This window comes from Ranitomeya imitator, chromosome 5, assembly GCF_032444005.1.
Source record: "Ranitomeya imitator isolate aRanImi1 chromosome 5, aRanImi1.pri, whole genome shotgun sequence".
Classification (NCBI taxonomy): domain Eukaryota; kingdom Metazoa; phylum Chordata; class Amphibia; order Anura; family Dendrobatidae; genus Ranitomeya; species Ranitomeya imitator.
In genome coordinates, this window is record NC_091286.1 from 659,034,743 (window position 1) to 659,055,271 (window position 20,529).

Sequence of the window (20,529 nt, forward strand, 5' to 3'; positions counted from 1 at the left end):
TGAAGATTAGAATGTGAGGAAAAGATTCAGACTTAATTGAGAAGAAGAAAAAAAATAGGAGAGTCACTGTCTGTAAGGCAGAAGGAGGGAGGGACACATAACTGGCAGCTGCTGCTTATCTGATCAGTGTGGTTATAGATCTGCTGTAATTCAATCATACATACACATATACTAGTACAGATATTTTGGCTAAATTTTGCAAATCTGGCTAACTTGAGTTTCAAAAAATTGGTTGATCTCAAGACCAAGGCCTAGTTAAGGTGGCTTTCCAGGAAGACTGTCAACTGCGTGCAATCCATTATTAACTGAGAGCCACTAATAGCATACATACGATAAAGGAAGCATATTTGTGAACAATAGGGATGGTTATGTCTCAGCCTGGAACACCCCAACATGAGCGAGACCACCCAAATTCAGGACTGTTGGCAGCAATCAAGTAACAAAGGATCCACTTGTCTTTAAGGCCCTTTTGGGGCGGAATAGGATGGGACTATGCTTTGATAAAACCTTTACACGGTATAGGGCTGTAGGAAACCGCTCCCTAGCCCTAGATGTATGATGGACCCTTTTACTTTTTCTTATAGATCCAAATTGCCCATCACCTTATGTCGGAAGCATAGGTTCTGTTACCGTCGTTTCCTGTCAAGAAGAGAATTTGAAGTTAACGGGAACAAAGAATTTCACCTGCGTGAAGACTGATATTGGCGCCATATGGAATCTTACCTACTACGGCTGCGTGTCCGCAGCTCTGGACAACATTAAAAATCTACTGGCTGTAAGTCTACAAACCTTCATACCAGGACAGGCAGAGCAGAAGTGCCGACCACCTACAAATTCCTAAACAGTCCGTAAAAATTGGGCACTATTTTCCTTGTCCGTAAAAAAAACCCCACAACATTATTTTGTCTGTGATTTTTTTTTTAAGTTGGAGAACCTCATACAGATTATGATTGTAATCATCATCTTTCTACTGTTAATAATGAATGTAGAGAATATTTTCATTTTTGAATAATAAGCTATAGGCATATGGTATATTATTGATAATCGTAATGATTTATTATGGCTTTCTAAGGTGTCCGTAAAAAATGTTGTCTGGCAGGCAGCTGACTCCAGCATGCGCCTTCAGTCCCATGCACGCCGACCTCGGCTACTGGCCTCTAATTGTCCAGCAGTGTGTATTGCTGCGCACAGGCTCGGAGAGTCCCCTGCATTGCAATAGGCTTCAACTGAATGTACATCTGAGAACTCACATCCAGTTGAAGTTTGCGCCGACGTCTGCGAGCCCCCCACCCGGACAGGGCCTAGTTGCGGTAACGACCTCTGTATCCGCCATTGTTATGCCCCTGACAGTACACAATTCAAGATATTTCCACTACTCATCTGCGGGTCACCACTCAGCAACATGGCTCTCTGCATCTGACACTGACTTTCCGCATCCGACACAGGATTTCTGCAACTGACACAGGACCTCTGCAACTGACACAGGCTCCCTACAAAAGACACAGACTGTCAATAATTGAGACAGGTCCTCTGCAATGGACACAGACTCTCTCACCTTACAATGACAGTGCACTCTCGTGCTCATCACTTGCATCATAGCTGGTGAGCGCACTGTCAATTTGCATTAAAAAGAATATTGCACGGTGACAAGATCTGTTGTGAATTCCGCTCTTGGGCTCCCTCCTGTCGTTTTGAGTGGTATGGCTGCTTCTTGGATTTAGCTTCTGCAGCTGTTTTCTCTGATCGTCTTTCTGGCTCGGCTATATTAGTCTGGCCTTATCCCTCATTCAATGCCAGTTGTCAATTGTTCCAGCCTGGAGTCATTGCTCTTAGGATTTTCCTGACACTCTGACCAGTTCAGCAAAGCTAAGTCCTTGCTTGTCCTTTTGCAGTTCACTTGTTGTGGACTTTGTTGTTCAGCACTTTCTATGTTTTGCTCATTTGTCCAGCTTATCAGTATGGATCTATTCAGCTAAGCTGGAAGCTCTGGGCAGCAGAGTTTGCCCTCCACACCTTTAGTCAGGTGTGGAGATTTTTGCATTTCTCTGCGGTGGACTTTTTCTAGTTTTTTACTGACCGCACAGCGTTCTGTCCTTTACTATTTCTATCTAGCTAGAAGTGGCCTCCTGTGCTAAATCTTGTTTCACACTACGTATGTCATTTCCTTCTCCTCTCACAGTCATTATTTGTGGGGGGCTAATCTATCCTTTGGGGATTTTCTCTGAGGCAAGATAGTTTTCCTACTTCTATCTTTAGGGGTAGTTAGCTCTTAGGCTGTGACGAGATGCCTAGGGAGAGTTAGGAGCATCCCACGGCTACTTCTAGTGTTGCGTTGAGCTTAGGGACAGCGGTCAGTATAGTTACCACCTGCTCAGAGCTAGTCGCATGTTGCTCCTTAATCACCAGACCATAACAAAGATCCTACTGAGTAGACGTCGAAATTGACAACCAACACATGCTCAGTACAGCAGGGACTAGCCCAGCCCCTGAAACAGACGTCATTGATTACGCTTCATTTCAAGCTGGGGACAGAGGCTGTGAGAGTGATGTCTCTTTTGAGTATCCCAGCAAGCACTGGGAATTTTCAAATGAAATCTCATCAAACAGGAAGTTAGTAAAAAAAAATTATAAATAAAGCAGTTAGATAGAGTAGAAAGGGAATAGTAGGGAACTTTGTATTAAAGTATATTAGAAAAGCAATTAAATTATGACATTGAATAGATACCCATTTGGGATTAAAAGTGTTAGTGTCGGACCACCCCTTTAAATCATAGACAAATGCTCTGAACATAAGTCTGTTTGAGTGCAAAAAACACACAAATCTCACAGATGAGTAGACCTGTGCATGTTCTGGTTCGAGCAAACTTGAAGCCTATAACCGAACTCTATACAAGTCAATGAGGAGCTGTAAAATGATCATAGTAAGGGATAGGGGTGCTGCAACATTTTCCCTCTTTCTCACGCTAAAACGGCTTTTAACCAGACGTTCATGTTCGGAGTTCATCATTGGACACAAGGTGCCTGTTATGAATCCTGAACTTTTCAGTTCGGGTTCGTACAACACTGCTCATAGGTCATCATCTTCCTCTTCCAATAAAAAACAATGGCATATAGAAACATACCAGTACTATGCAAAAGATTAAAGTAAAGTTATATAACCTACATGCCCCCATAATAAGAATCTAAATGGTAAAAGAGTGGCTAGAATCCATCTTCACCTTCTGCCATATGCCAATCTGTGCCTAGTAATAAACACTGATAGCTGTGCCATATATTAGCGAGACTTTGTAATAAATCCCTGCAGCCTATGTAACATTCACTCAATTATCTATCAATCTATGTTGTCTCTTTAGGCCTTGACGAGTCCCACATCTAAAGACTCGGTTCCCCTCATCCTCGGGAATCTAAGTTCTGCCGTAATTGCAGAGAAGGAAGCTATAACAACATCTGCCAATGATATAATACTCGTGGTCAACTTACTACAAAGTGTGGAAACTGCCATTGGCAAGGTGGAGACATCTGTGATGACGGTAAGACTTGACCGAACAGTTCCTTTACGATAGATTGTACTAATTTATTATGTCTGTATTATTCGGAACTTCAGAGCAGTACTCGAATAAGGCAGTGCACCAACTCCCTGCACAGTTGGTGGGCCAGGAGAACTGCCATGATCCTTTAGAGGTCTCTGTCACATGAATGAGCGTATAACACATGCTCTCCGATGTTTAATTCAAATAGCACCCGGCCCAATGTTATACTATGGGGCAGCGCAGAGTTGATATTTTTTTCTCATGCCGATTCAGCACGAGAAAAATCAGCCACCAGGGACCAAGCAGTGCTAGAGACTAGTCAGACAGGTGAGTCTGCTCGGCTTCTACCAGCTCCCTTCCATGGATGGACAGTTCTTTGTCTACATGTGCTTTTAGACAGAGACTTGTCAATCCAGAGCAGCAGGCAGGGAGCAGCTGGCGGGCACCCACCTGTCCGATTAGTCTCCTGTGCAGCTCGGTCCCCGGAGGATTTTAAAGTAAGTTTTTCTCTAAAACGCATTGTTTCAAAGTCAAAACATACTTGGCTGAGATTATACAACCAATGTAGATTTTGTATTGCTATTTTAAGATGAATTGGGGGGAAATAAAAACAAAATACGCTTAAAATTTTAATTTGGAATTACTTGAACGTTTCCGAAAATACTTTGAATATTTACAACAGACCATTAATATTTAGTCTGTGTGACCTATGGCAGCAATGCTTTGGTGAGCACCATCATGTCTTCATTGGATACATTAGCTTAGTGCTGCATTCATATTGGTGACTAACATTGTGTTTAAGTCCAACCTAAGTTGGCGACCTCATGGCAAACGGGTTTGTAGTTCGTATAGTTAATTCCCACCAATTAATGACTTATACTAGGGATGTCACTCTTCATTTTCCCAAATAAGTATAAACCCTCAACGTTTATGCTCCTGGTAACAGTCCTTTCAGAAAGGTGTCCTTCTTAGTTTCTCAAAATTGGGACCTTTTTCTCCAATGACCTATTCTGACCAGACGTTGTGCATGTCTCTCGATTTCTCACTACTTTATTATTTCTTTATAACTTTCAGAATTTTCTTCAGACGGTCAACATCGTCGTGGACAACACAACTACTTGGAATCAGGTTCCCAACAGGGTCGAAGAGAGTTCAAAACTTCTTCAATCTGTGGAAAAATTTGCAGAGAAGCTTTCAATCTCCGGACCGTTCAATATTAGTAACAGCAACGTTCAACTATTTGGCAACATTATAAGTAACTTGAACGATTACACGGCAAATTTCAACTTTAGCCATACGAACAACTTAACGGGAAATATTTTGATAAATAAAACGGCCCTAAGAGATTTCTCAGAAAATTCCACCGTCATTAGCATTGCGTATTCTACATTGAAGGACATTTTAAGCTCAACTGGCAATAACTCTTCCACATCAGGGGTCATCAATGGTCTGGTCATGACAACGACGGTGACGGGCAACTATACCAACTTCCAGATTGGGATGGATTTCAAAAAGAGCAATGACAAGTTGAATAAAACTTTGTGCGTGTTTTGGAATTTTAACATCCAGGACTGGGATAGTACAGGCTGCCAGGCTAAGAACAATAGTGACAGCACGATGGTCACATGCGTCTGTGATCACTTGACTTCATTCTCCATCCTTATGTCCTATGATTACAATATTAGTCCAGAAGAAGAATTAATATTGACATATATTTCCTATATCGGGTTGGGCATCTCCATCTTAAGTCTGGTCATCTGCATCGTAATTGAGGCTACAGTCTGGAAGTCTGTGACCAAGAACAAGACGTCCTACTTGCGTCACGTCTGCATCATGAACATTGCTGTGTCGCTCCTGATGGCAGACATCTGGTTTATCATTGGTAGTGCTATGTCTGACTATGGAAATGTAGATGCTTGCGTGGCAGCAACTTTTTTCACGCACCTCTTCTACCTGTGTACCTTTTTTTGGATGTTAACCATGGGTCTCATCCTCTTCTATCGTCTCATGTGCGTGTTCCATGACTTAAGCAAGACAATCATGATGGGGATCGCATTTTTCTTGGGTTACGGATGTCCTATCATTATTTCAGTTATAACGGTGGCGGTCACCCAGCCCAGCAAAACATACACCCATGGTAAATCATGCTGGCTCAACATGAAAGAGAGCAAGGCGTTTCTGGCTTTTATTATACCGGCACTGACCATTTTACTGGTAAATTTCATCACCTTGTTTGTGGTGATCATAAAAGTCCTCCGGCCTTCTGTAGGTGACAAGCCGAAAAAAGAAGAGAAGAGCTCCTTAAATCATATCGCAAAATGTATATTGATCCTGACTCCACTTCTTGGACTCACTTGGGGCTTTGGAATAGGAGTAATGATCAACGGCACCGTGGTAATACGTGGAATCTTTTCGGCACTGAATGCGCTCCAGGTAAGGAGAAAGTGGTCTCACATTTCTCCAATAAGAGTTGTCCCATAGACAATGATTGCTAGGGGTCCCACTGCTGGGACCCTTATTGTTCCTGACAACAGTGTTCCTAAAGTCCCATGTGTGAATAAATTAGTGACCACCAAAAGACAGTGATGACTGGAGAGGTGGTCACATATGCTCACTACTTCCCCATTCACACAGGGGATTTTGACCGCCCTGTTCTCGGGAGCAATTAGGGCTCCAGCAGTGGTCTTGTAATCTTGTGGTTCCAGCCTTTGGACCTCCAGAGATCTTACATTTATCAGCTTTTGTGTGGACAACACATTATGTAGCCACTAATTAACAATAGTTTAATTACATTGTAGCACGGAACATTACAAATCTCTGTAACCTGCTTTTGTTTTGTCTTTTAGGGATTATTTATTTTGCTATTTGGATGTTTGATGGATAAAAAGGTAAAAAAAAAAATATATCTACAGAGATTCTTATACACATCCTTGCCGCTCACATAGACATCTTTATCATATGTATTACTAATTTCTAAATGTCAGTAATGCATTTAATAGAGTGAACCCTGCAAAAACAGTTGTCCATACGGAAAAACTGTCCCACCAGAGTAAGAGAGGATCCTCTGTTGTACCAGGCTTAGACTCTAAGGGTACAGCATGGGACTGCCTTGTTTGGAGGTGTCTTTGAAGTCAATAAGTCTTCACTAGGGTGTACTCCTATCACTGAATTATATATTTCCCTCCTACTCATTTATGCTTATTGACCCAAGTTAACGTAGTCTAAAATTGGTTTCCGAACGCTGAATTGTTGCAGAACCAATACTGATAACCAATATGGAAATTTGAGCCCAAAGCTGAGACTTCATCAGTGACTACTATCACCAGATGCCTTTGAGATTGCACCTTTTTGATCTTATTGTTCGTCAGTAGCAGTCATGGCCGAACCATAAAAGATGATATATAGGTCCTTGTTTACTTGAATATTAGCCATTCATAGGTCATCTTGCTATTGACGCCAACAGAAATTATTTTTCCCCTTTGATATCCATAAGGCAAGACCCACACCTCAAAAACCCATACATCCCCTTCATGGGTGTCAGTCACGAGGCTGATACTCATATACTGCAAAGTATGTCCTACGAGGAGGAACGCTTACAGGATCTGGGATGGAATGTTTAGCTTGCAAAAGTGAAGGCTAAGAGGAGACTTATTAGCTGTCTACAAATATCTGACGGGTATAGAGGGATCATTCTTATTCTCATTTTCACATGGAAACACAAGAAGCATGGAATGAAACTGGTAGGGAATAGATACAGATTAAATATTAGAAAAAACTTTTTGATAGTGAGGGTGATGAATGAGTGGAACAGGTTGCCATGAGAGGTGGTGTGTTCTCCTTCAATGGAAGTCTTCCAACAGAGAGATGAGTCTGAGATGGTTTAGTGAATCCTTCATTGAGCAGGGGATTGGACATGATGACCCTGGAGGTCCCTTCCAACTCTACCATTCTATGATTTCTAATGTTATATCCTGGAATAGTCATAGAACCACTAGTACAATATTCTAACACCAAATCTTTCTCTCATATGGAAAAATCCAGGTACGAGACGCCTTACTCAGCAGATTTTCAGTCTCCAGATGGTCTTCACAGCAGACAAAGGTATGGAAACTTTCCACATGACGAACAAAAAAATGAGAATTACATTTTCATAGCAATCAATGCTAGTAAGTCATCAGCTCCAACCGCTATTGTAGATAATTGGACTTACAGGTTGTCCCATCTGGCTTCCCTTGGCCATAACAGTTAACGGTACACGGATGACAACTGAGAAGAAATAGTCCGACTCCTGAATGAGAATTTGACCAATTTTTTTATACGTTAGTGTGAGCGTACAATTTATTCCAAAGCTTCCCCTATACTTTGCAATGTTGAACACAGCACACGGATGACACACGTATGTTACCCGTGTGCTGTATGTGTTTTTCATGGATCCATAGACTTGTATTCGCTCTTGTCATCCGTGCTTCTGGTAAAAAACGTAAATGTCTCCATGTAGTTTGCATGGACACACGGACATGTGTGCAGCATAGATTGGTGTCCGTACAATCCGGTTTCACATACCGGAAACACAGACATGTGAAGGGGGCCTAACACAAAGTACAATGTGTCACAAAAAAAAACATCTAAATCCCTGGGATATGTTGAAACATTCCAGAATTGTTGCCACATAAAGTGACACTGGTCAGATTTTTTTTAAACTTAGCCAGGTGACTAAAGGATTTAATGATTTCTCAATGTTTGCTGTATTTTCAGACATCCAATCTCAGTTCTTCAGATCCTGTGTTTTCAAAAGGGGTTATCAATTTGTTTGCCAAAAGAGGTGAGTAATAAATAGCCCCTAAAAAAAATCAAAATAGCACCTTACCATTTTGTTTATACATCTCCTGCGCAGGCCTGTGCGTCTCCATGGCAACAGACTACAAACAAGCCCTGTGTAGTCTGGTCTTGTAGTCATGCTTCAGTATGCTTTTCAATAAATTAACCATGGAGACACATAGGACTTATATAACTTTTCAGCTATTTGATAAATTGCTTCTTTTCTTTGTTTTTAGATGCAAAAAGACAATAAAAACATGGTAACCAAGGTGGGCACAGGTTTTACATTTAAATTTTAAATTTAAAGATGGCAGATATTGGCATCTTTATATTTATGTTGGTAATATAATTATATATATAAATATAATTATATTTATATTGGTAATATAAATGATCAATAGAGAAATATACAGATGTAGTAAAGGTTATAATGACTCACAATTCAACATCTAGGTTATTTCACTTAAAGGGAACCTGTCACCCCGGTTTTTCAGTACGAGATAAAAATACTGTTAAATAGGGCCTGAGCTGTGCGTTACTATAGTGTATTTTGTGTACCCTGATTCCACCCCTAAGCTGCCGAAATAACTTACCAAAGTCGCTGTTTTCGCCTGTCAATCAGGCTTGTCAGGTCAGATGGGCGTGGCGACATCGCTGTATCTTCCCCCAGATCTTGCATATATTTCCGTTGGTGGCGTAGTGGTTTGTGCATGCCCATCTTCTGAATCCACTGGGCAGGAGAAGAAAAAACGCGCGATCGGCGCTATTTCCCTGGTGATCTGTGGGGGCGGCCATCTTCCTGAGGCCGCGCGTGCGCATATGGAGTCCTCTGCTGCCCGGGGCTTCAGGAAAATGGCCGCGGGATGCCGCGCGTGCGCAGATGGAGATCGCGGCGGCCATTTTCCTGAAGTTGAGATGCGAACTCGGCTTCAGGAAAATGGCCGCCGCGATCTCCACCTGCGCACGCGCGGCATCCCGTGGCCATTTTCCTGAAGCCCCGGGCAGCAGAGGACTCCATATGCGCACGCGCGGCCTCAGGAAGATGGCCGCCCCCACAGATCACCAGGGAAATAGCGCCGATCACGCGTTTTTTCTTCTCCTGCCCAGTGGATTCAGAAGATGGGCATGCGCAAACCACTACGCCACCAACGGAAATATATGCAAGATCTGGGGGAAGATACAGCGATGTCGCCACGCCCATCTGACCTGACCAGCCTGATTGACAGGCGAAAACGGCGACTTTGGTAAGTTAGTTCGACAGCATAGGTGGGGAATCAGGGTACACAAAATACACTATAGTAACGCACAGCTCAGGCCCTATTTAACAGTATTTTTATCTCGTACTGAAAAACCGGGGTGACAGGTTCCCTTTAAAGGGAACCCATCAGCTCCTTCTCACCACCTTTCAATCCGATCACATCTATGTCTAGGTGAAAAGAACACAAGTGAATCCATCCATAGAGGTGATATGAAAACGGAGCTGTTAGGCTACGTTCACATTGGCGTTCCGCCAATGTGCGTCGCTGTTGCGCCGGCGACGCAGCGGCGACGCGCCCCTATGTTTAACATAGGGGACGCGTGCGTCGTTTTGGTGGCGTTTTTCGCCACGTGCGTCGTTTCCGACGCTAGCGTCGGACGCAAGAAAACGCTACTTGTAGCATTTTCTGTGCGTCCGATTTTCGTCGGAAAACGACGCACGCGTCGCAAAACGCGCGCGTTTTTGCGCGCGTTTGCGCGCGTTTTAGCGTGCGTCGCGCGTTGCGTCGCCGACGCACGGCGGCGCAACGCTAATGTGAACGTAGCCTAAGTGCTCTGGGTGGGGCATAGCTCTTTTACTGCCTCAGTTATCAACGCCTGCCACAGCCTAACTCCGCCTTCCTCCAGGTGATTGGCAGTTAGTGCTGCTGCAGTATTTCAGTCACCTAGACTGAGTTAGGCTGAGAAAAGAGGCGGGAGCTGAGAGAGCAGAAGTTCTCTGTCCCGCCCAGAGCACTTGCAGTGACATGTATTCAGCTTTGGGGAATCGGGAATAGAAGGAGCTGACTGATTCCCCATAAGAGGAGTTTTATAATATTACGCAAGACAATGGCAAGATAGATGTTGAATTTTTTTGCACCATGAAATCCCAACGATCTGAGTCAAGATAAGCTTTGTGAGATCTGTAGTTCGTTAAATGGAGTAGCTAGTTAAAGAGATTGATTGATTGATTTGTGGTTGAATTATAATCAAAAATAGATATGAAAATTATGGATAAATGGATATTGGACAGATATGAGAGAGAGAAGGTAAGTAAATATACTCGATCTGATCTGATTAATTGATTAGAGTTCATTTATAATTTACGATAGAGTAAATCATGTAGAATTAGATGCAATAAATAGAAAATTGATAACTGATCATTTCTGAGATTGATTAGGTGGTATAGAAAAAGGAAAAAGCAAAGCAGCACCGATCTACCAACGCAAGTACTAGCCTCTGGATCCACTGGCAATCAGAGCCCAGAATACAAATATGGAAGCAGCTAATCATTCAATAAAATCTTCACAAAATGTTCCTTCTGTGCTTAAGGGATGGGAGGATTTGGCTCTTACACCGGGCCTTTCACAAGTGATGCTCGGTGCTAGGGCGCAGTCAGACGGCCATATAACAAGGAGGACGATTGCATCGCAGTTCATGGACTGGCCGGCGGCTCTCATGACCCAAGTGTGACGGCATGTATTTCTATGCAGCTCGGGTGAGGAGAGAGGCCGGCCAGTCCGAGCCTTGCAATGCAATAGTCATCCATGTTATACTGCCATCTGACTGCGCCCTTAGAGCGGATACATGACATACCTTGGCCTTGGGTATGGATTCATATTTTTCGACGTTTTTATTGAAGGATGTTCTGCCTTCACTTTTGCTAATTAAAGTTCATTATTGATGATTGATAATTTATTAAATTGATTAACTGATTAAATACATGGATGTATAGATCTGAGATAGATAATAGATATATCCTGTAGATACAGTGGGTACGGAAAGTATTCAGACCCCTTTAAATTTTTCAGTTTGTTTCATTGCAGCCATTAGGTAAATTCAAAAAAGTTCATTTTTTTTCTCATTAATGTACACTCTGCACCCCATCTTGACTGAATAAAACAGAAATGTAGTAATTTTTGCAAATTTTTTTAAAAAGAAAAACTGAAATATCACATGGTCATAAGTATTCAGACCCTTTGCTCAGTATTGAGTAGAAGCACCTTTTGAGCTAGTACAGCCATGAGTTTTCTTGGGAATGATGCAACAAGTTTTTCACTCCTGGATTTGGGGATCCTCCACCATTCTTCCTTGCAGATCCTCTCCAGTTCCGTCAGGATGGATGGTGAACGTTGGTGGACGCCATTTTCAGGTCTCTCCAGAGATGCTCAGTTGGGTTTAGGTCAGGGCTCTGGCTGGACCAGTCAAGAATGGTCACAGCGTTGTTCTGAAGCCACTCCTTTGTTATTTTAGCTGTGTGCTTAGAGTCATTGCCTTGTTGGAAGGCGAACCTTCGGCCAAGTCTGAGGTCCAGAGCTCTCTGGAAGAGGTTTTCATCCAGGATATCTCTGTACTGGGCCGCATTCATGTTTCCTTCAATGGTAACCAGTCATCCTGTCCCTGCAGCTGAAAACACCCCCCATAGCATGATGCTGTCACCTCCATGCTTCACTGTTGGGATTGTATTGGGCAGGTGATAAGCAGTGCCTGGTTTTCTCCACACATACCGCTTAGAATTATCACCAAAAAGGTCTATCTTCGTCTCCTCAGTCCAGAGAATCTTATTTCTCATAGTCTGGGAGTCTTTCATTTGTTTTTTAGCAAACTCTATGTGGGCTTTCATATATCTTGCACTGAGGAGAGGCTTCAATCTGGCCACTCTGCCATAAAGGGCAGACAGGTGGAGGGCTGCAGTGATAGTAGACTTTGTGGAACATTCTCCCATCTCCCTACGACTCTTCTCCCACAATTGCTCAGTTTGACTGGACGGCCAGGTCTAGGAAGACTTCTGGTGGCCCCAAACTTCTTCCATTTAAGGATTATGGACGCCACTGTGCTCTTAGGAACCATGAATACTGCAGAAATTCTGTTGTACCCTTGGCTAGATCTGTGCCTTGCCACAATTCTGTCTCTGAGCTTCTTGGTCAGTTCCTTTGACCTCATGATTCTCATTTGGTCTGACATGCACTGTGAGCTGTGAGGTCTTGTATAGACAGGTGTGCGACTTTCCAAATCAAGTCCTATCAAGTTAATTAAACACAGCTGGACTCCAATGAAGGAGTAGAACCATCTCAAGGAGGATCACAAGGAAATGGACAGCATGTGACTTAAATATGAGTGTCTGAGCAAAGGGTCTGAATACTTATGACCATGTGATATTTCAGTTTTTCTTTTTTTATTAAATTTGCAAAAATTTCTACATTTTTGCTTTTTTCAGTCAAGGTGGGGTGCAGAGTGTACATTAATGTGAAAAAAATGAACTTTTTTTGAATTTACCAAATGGCTGCAATTAATCAAAGAGTGAAAACGTTAAAGAGGTCTGAATACTTTCCGTACAAACAGTAGATCTGAGATAATAGATAGATAATAGATAGATAGATAATAGATACATCTAATAACTCTCCCTCTTCTCTCAGGCGTTTACAACATTTCCTCAGCCCAGGCCAGCTCCTCCAGTGAGATGTCTAACTCCTACTCCCTCCTCACCTGATTGCAGAGCTGCTCGGTTATCGTCCGGTCTGTTCAGTCTACTGTATGCACTTTACACCGTCTCCGCGACGCTGTCACTGCGTTGTAGCCGGACTCACTATGGCACATTTACCGTATTGGTAAACCCGTGCAGCCGCCTCACCAAGGCATCTGCTTTCTGGTAGACGTTTTCCAGTTTATTCCAGCGTAGAGGAAAACATTACGTAAGCTTGGAACGTTCTGTCACACCTCACTGATAATCCAGCCTGTCGATTCACATGGACGCAGTGACATCGTGCGGAATTCATCCTATAAACATGTGATGTTATTATATTAGTGTATAGGCTGCCAACCAGTCTGTAAGGAGAAAGCGTCGTCACTGAGAATACTACCTTCTTCATTAACTAGGACAAGGTCACGCCAGTGAACATGCTGCCTATCAATTCCTAACAGGACTCAGGGTGACTTCACTTGGCATGCAGCCAAAATTATTCACAAGATCATGGTGATATGACTGAGGAGACGCCTTATCAATGCACAGGATGCAGTTAATTCAAAGAGGGCACTATGACATCACTGAGAGCATAGGCTATCAATGCAAAGAAATTATGACATCAATAGGAATATGACCCCCATAATTCAATTCAGCATTGTGACATCACTGAAAAGGCATCCTATTAATGTACAGTGCGTGGTGACTTCACTAAGAGGGCATCCTAATAATGTCCAGGGCATGGTGACTTCGCTGAGAGGGCATCCTATTAATGGCCAGGGCGTGGTGACTTCACTAAGAGGGCATCCTATTAATGTCCAGGGCGTGGTGACTTCACTGAGAGGGCATTCCTATTAATGTCCAGGGCGTGGTGACTTCACTAAGAGGGCATCCTATTAATGTCCAGGGCGTGGTGACTTCACTAAGTGGGCATCCTATTAATGTCCAGGGCGTGGTGACTTCACTAAGAGGGCATCCTATTAATGTCCAGGGCGTGGTGACTTCACTGAGAGGGCATTCCTATTAATGTCCAGGGCGTGGTGACTTCACTAAGAGGGCATCCTATTAATGTCCAGGGCGTGGTGACTTCACTGAGAGGGTATCCTATTAATGTCCAGGGCGTGGTGACTTCACTGAGAGAGCATCCTATTAATGTACAGGACAAGGTGACATCACTGAGAGAGCATCCTAACAATGCACAGGACGAGGTGACATCACTGAGAGGACATCCTATCAATGCACAGGACATAGTGACATCACAGAGAGGGCATCGTATTAATGTACAGGACGAGGTGACATCACTGAGAGGGCATCCTATCAATGCACAGGACGAGGTGACATCACTGAGAGGGCATCCTATCAATGCACAGGACATAGTGACATCACAGATAGGGCATCCTATTAATGCACAGGGCGTGGTTACATCGCTGAGAGGGTATCCTATTAATGCACAGGGCGTGGTGACATTGCTGAGAGGGCATCCTGACAATGCACAGGACAAGGTGAAATCACTGAGAGGGCATCCTATCAATGCACAGGACGAGGTGACATCACTGAGAGGGCATCCTATCAATGCACAGGACATAGTGACATCATAGAGAGGTCATCCTATCAATGCACTGGACATGGTGACATCACTAAGAGGGCATCCTATCAATGTACAGGACATAGTGACATCACAGAGAGGGCATCCTATCAATGCACAGGACGAGGTGACATCACTGAGAGGGTATCCTATCAATGCACAGGACATAGTGACATCGCAGAGAGGGCATCCTATCAATGCACAGGACATAGTGACATCATAGAGAGGGCATCCTATCAATGCACAGGACATAGTGACATCATAGAGAGGGCATCCTATCAATGCACAGGACACGGTGACATCACTAAGAGGGCATCCTATCAATGTACAGGACATAGTGACATCGCAGAGAGGGCATCCTATCAATGCACAGGACATAGTGACATCATAGAGAGGGCATCCTATCAATGCACAGGACACGGTGACATCACTAAGAGGGCATCCTATCAATGTACCTACATAGTAACATAGTAACATAGTTAGTAAGGCCGAAAAAAGACATTTGTCCATCCAGTTCAGCCTATATTCCATCATAATAAATCCCCAGATCTACGTCCTTCTACAGAACCTAATTGTATGATACAATATTGTTCTGCTCCAGGAAGACATCCAGGCCTCTCTTGAACCCCTCGACTGAGTTCACCATCACCACCTCCTCAGGCAAGCAATTCCAGATTCTCACTGCCCTAACAGTAAAGAATCCTCTTCTATGTTGGTGGAAAAACCTTCTCTCCTCCAGACGCAAAGAATGCCCCCTTGTGCCCGTCACCTTCCTTGGTATAAACAGATCCTCAGCGAGATATTTGTATTGTCCCCTTATATACTTATACATGGTTATTAGATCGCCCCTCAGTCGTCTTTTTTCTAGACTAAATAATCCTAATTTCGCTAATCTATCTGGGTATTGTAGTTCTCCCATCCCCTTTATTAATTTTGTTGCCCTCCTTTGTACTCTCTCTAGTTCCATTATATCCTTCCTGAGCACCGGTGCCCAAAACTGGACACAGTACTCCATGTGCGGTCTAACTAGGGATTTGTACAGAGGCAGTATAATGCTCTCATCATGTGTATCCAGACCTCTTTTAATGCACCCCATGATCCTGTTTGCCTTGGCAGCTGCTGCCTGGCACTGGCTGCTCCAGGTAAGTTTATCATTAACTAGGATCCCCAAGTCCTTCTCCCTGTCAGATTTACCCAGTGGTTTCCCATTCAGTGTGTAATGGTGACATTGATTCCTTCTTCCCATGTGTATAACCTTACATTTATCATTGTTAAACCTCATCTGCCACCTTTCAGCCCAAGTTTCCAACTTATCCAGATCCATCTGTAGCAGAATACTATCTTCACTTGTATTAACTGCTTTACATAGTTTTGTATCATCTGCAAATATCGATATTTTACTGTGTAAACCTTCTACCAGATCATTAATGAATATGTTGAAGAGAACAGGTCCCAATACTGACCCCTGCGGTACCCCACTGGTCACAGCGACCCAGTTAGAGACTATACCATTTATAACCACCCTCTGCTTTCTATCACTAAGCCAGTTACTAACCCATTTACACACAATTTCCCCCAGACCAAGCATTCTCATTTTGTGTACCAACCTCTTGTGCGGCACGGTATCAAACGCTTTGGAAAAATCGAGATATACCACGTCCAATGACTCACCGTGGTCCAGCCTATAGCTTACCTCTTCATAAAAACTGATTAGATTGGTTTGACAGGAGCGATTTCTCATAAACCCATGCTGATATGGAGTTAAACAGTTATTCTCATTGAGATAATCCAGAATAACATCCCTCAGAAACCCTTCAAATATTTTACCAACAATAGAGGTTAGACTTACTGGCCTATAATTTCCAGGTTCACTTTTAGAGCCCTTTTTGAATATTGGCACCACATTTGCTATGCGCCAATCCTGCAGAACAGACCCTGTCGCTATAGAGTCACTAAAAATAAGAAATAATGGTTTATCTATTACATTACTTAGTTCTCTTAGTGCTCGTGGGTGTATGCCATCCGGACCCGGAGATTTATCTATTTTAATCTTATTTAGCCGGTTTCGCACCTCTTCTTGGGTTAGATTGGTGACCCTTAATATAGGGTTTTCATTGTTTCTTGGGATTTCACCTAGCATTTCATTTTCCACTGTGAATACCGTGGAGAAGAAGGTGTTTAATATGTTAGCTTTTTCCTCATCATCTACAACCATTCTTTCCTCACTATTTTTTAAGGGGCCTACATTTTCAGTTTTTATTCTTTTACTATTGATATAGTTGAAGAACAGTTTGGGATTAGTTTTACTCTCCTTAGCAATGTGCTTCTCTGTTTCCTTTTTGGCAGCTTTAATTAGTTTTTTAGATAAAGTATTTTTCTCCCTATAGTTTTTTAGAGCTTCAATGGTTCCATCCTGCTTTAGTAGTGCAAATGCTTTCTTTTTACTGTTAATTGCCTGTCTTACTTCTTTGTTTAGCCACATTGGGTTTTTCCTATTTCTAGTCCTTTTATTCCCACAAGGTATAAACCGCTTACACTGCCTATTTAGGATGTTCTTAAACATTTCCCATTTATTATCTGTATTCTTATTTCTGAGGATATTGTCCCAGTCTACCAGATTAAGGGCATCTCTAAGCTGGTCAAACTTTGCCTTCCTAAAGTTCAGTGTTTTTGTGACTCCCTGACAAGTCCCCCTAGTGAAAGACAGGTGAAACTGTACAATATTGTGGTCGCTATTTCCTAGATGCCCGACCACCTGCAGATTTGTTATTCTGTCAGGTCTATTAGATAGTATTAGGTCTAAAAGTGCTGCTCCTCTGGTTGGATTCTGCACCAATTGTGAAAGATAATTTTTCTTGGTTATTAGCAGAAACCTAATGGTGACATCACTAAGAGGGTATACTATCAATGTACAGGGCATGGTGACATCACAGAGAGGGCATCCTATCAATGCAAAGGACATGGTGACATCACTGAGAGGGCATCCTATCAATGCACAGGACAGGATGACTTCACTAAGAGGGCATCCTATCAATGCAGAAGATGAGCGTACATCACTGAGAGGGCATCCTATCAATGTACAGGATGAGGTGACATCACTGAGAGGGCATCCTATCAATTCACAGAGCGGGATGACTTCACTAAGAGGGCATCCTATCAATGTACAGGATGAGGTGACTTCACTAAGACTGGTTTCATATTTGCAGTTGTGTCTGCAGTGTTTCTGACGCATTCGATGCGCTTGCATACTTCGGACCGCGCATTTCCAGGAACTGATTTAGACACACCCATTGATATATGCCCTCCTTGAAATATCAAACGCATGCGCATAAAACCCGCAAACGCAGGTAAAAACGCATGCAAACGCTGTTTTTTGCCGTCATGCGTATGCTGATGCAGATAAAATATGCTGTGTAAGCATGCATTTGCATGCGTTTTTGCATGCGTTTGCACATGCAGATCATACACTGCGGACCCAACCGCAAATGTGAACCTAGCCTAAGAGGGCATCCTATTAATGCACAGGGCACAGTGACTAGCAGAATTCTAGACGGGACCTATGACATCACTGGTAATGTAGCTTGTCAGGTTTGAGGGAACTAATGACATCACTGGGAGTTTAGCTAATGAATTGTACCAGGATTTTGTCACATTACTGAAAAAATAACCAAATGATATTGATTGAGGTAACTAGGAAAGTAGAAAGTAAATACTCATGGGACTTATTTCTTATTTTAGATTACTATATATTTCCACCGTGTCACAAATACCTGTTATAAATAGTGAGCCAACCAGCAATTTGTGTGGGGTTGTGGAAATTATTTTTCACCCCATCCACATCTATACCCCATAGTGCAACACAATCTAGGCCTATAGGACCAGACCTTGACTATAATTAGTGGGTTAAGTTTAAGCATGTCCGGCCCAATGCAAAAATCTCCAAAAGGGCCCTTAACTATCTCCAGGCTTTGATGAACTTGGTCTTCTCATATGATCCACAGAAAAGTCTTGGGACTTCCTAAACTACAGTTGGTTGCTTTGCCGACAATAGAGTTTCAGCCCTGACTTAAGATCCAACTGTTTCACCAGGATTTTCTCAGCCCGCTACAGAACCCTCCTACAGTCTTCACCATGTTTGAGCCCACCATTCACTTCTCACCCACATTGGTTCCCAACAAAGGTTGACGATAAACCTTAACCATTATGGGTTCTGCAGAACCATTATGGGTTTTGCAGTAGCCAACATAAATATTATGTAGGTCCTCCTACGACACGACTTGACTCGTCGTCCCAGAACACAGAAGGTTTGATGTTAGCTCACCGTTCTCTCCTGAAATCAATCTCCAGGTTGTACTAAACAAGGCAACCAAATTGTCTTCGTGTCCACGGTGAGCACTAGTTAATAATAATAATCTTTATATAGCGCTAACATATTCCGCAGCGCTTTACATTTTGCACACATTATCATCACTGTCCCCGATGGGGCTCACAATCTAAATTCCCTATCAGTATGTCTTTTTGAATGTGGGAGGAAACCAGAGTACCCGGAGGAAACCCACGCAAACACGGAGAGAACATACAAACTCTTTGCAGATGTTGTCCTTGGTGGGGTTTGAACCCAGGACTCCAGCGCTGCAAGGCTGTAGTGCTAACCACTGCGCCACCGTGCTGCCCCAACAGGGGACCTGGTTCCTGGAGCTCTCCACAAGCCTTTCCATGATGTCTCACCACGAGTGGTCTAGTAGTCCAATCCAGATACTTTCCAGTTAATCTCTTCCTCACCATAGAAAGAAAAGGTGCCACCCTTAGTAGACAAGGTCTCCGCCACCAAGCGCAGACCAACGTTTTGTCACTTGCTCAAACCAATTGCACCCTTGTCTACCTAATTACCCTGCTCAACGACACCAGAACCTTCACAATTTCTGGGCTCCACCTCAACCTCTCCCATTAGGGCATTATCAGGCTTCATACCCTCAGCAAGCATGAGGTTTTTCAAGGGCCTTGCTAGGACTTTCTATAAACCTTCAAGAAACTTCTTCTTCTTGTGCCAAATTACAGCAGCACTCACACAAGTCACACAATGTTCTTCCTTCTCTAGAAATCTAGTCTTCTAGGACAACAGGGAGGGGTCCTCAAGAAGACACCCACCGAGAAGTTTTATGACCATGCCCACTTGGCTAATGGAACTAAATTTACACACAGAGAAGAGGCCATATCTAAGGAACGGAGAGGTGTAGGAACGAAAGAAAACATTGCTGGTATTTACATCAAGGAAAAAAAATAACATATTTATTACAAGTGACAAGTCCTCTTTAAAGGAGCAAGCAATATAACCAAGTATGCCCAGCAGTCCATATTCTGCAAATGTACTTCTTACATACTGTATAAATGAACCTATTTTACGGGCACCTGTGCTGGGGCGTTTGCACTCCTAATATGAGTAATCTAGCAGCTTTTCCATATCTGCCGTGATTCCCTTGTAAAGCAGATCTCTATATAGATTTCTTCACTGTATAATATGACGTTACTCCCGCTGTATTATAAATATTGTATAACACACAGGATTTTTTTTATTACCACTTTTCCTTTAACTTATTTATTTCATGTGTGTTTTTAGGTCAAAGAATGACAGTTTAATATCAATTGTAATATAAGACTGCAGTCTGTATCCTGTATCGTCGCAGCTATTGTTAACTACGACTTCCAGCATGGCCAAGGGTAATAGCAGGATTTTTGTAGAAGTTTTCCAAGTGCATTGGTGCCTAACAAAAGAGATGGTAAATTATTTTACCATCATTACATATACACCGAGGGCAAAATCCTTTCCTTCCATTTACCCTATAGTTACATGATGAAATTCTGTCCGCCTGCAACTGCCACTAGATGGAGCTCGCTGCAAA

The 20,529-nt window shown here is 42.9% G+C and overlaps 1 protein-coding gene across 1 annotated transcript in view; it reads left to right on the top strand.

Moving 5' to 3' along the window:
- ADGRF5 (adhesion G protein-coupled receptor F5) overlaps window positions 1-15,355 on the top strand; it is a 226,538-nt gene extending 211,183 nt beyond the window's left edge. The window contains exons 15-21 of the mRNA XM_069728193.1: window positions 585-775; window positions 3,354-3,530; window positions 4,605-5,963; window positions 6,377-6,418; window positions 7,572-7,631; window positions 8,286-8,352; window positions 13,001-15,355. Of these exons, the coding sequence (XP_069584294.1) occupies window positions 585-775; window positions 3,354-3,530; window positions 4,605-5,963; window positions 6,377-6,418; window positions 7,572-7,631; window positions 8,286-8,352; window positions 13,001-13,074 (1,970 nt within the window). The 3' untranslated portion in view covers window positions 13,075-15,355. The remainder of the gene's footprint in view (window positions 1-584; window positions 776-3,353; window positions 3,531-4,604; window positions 5,964-6,376; window positions 6,419-7,571; window positions 7,632-8,285; window positions 8,353-13,000) is intronic.
- Window positions 15,356-20,529: the final 5,174 nt, after the last annotated feature.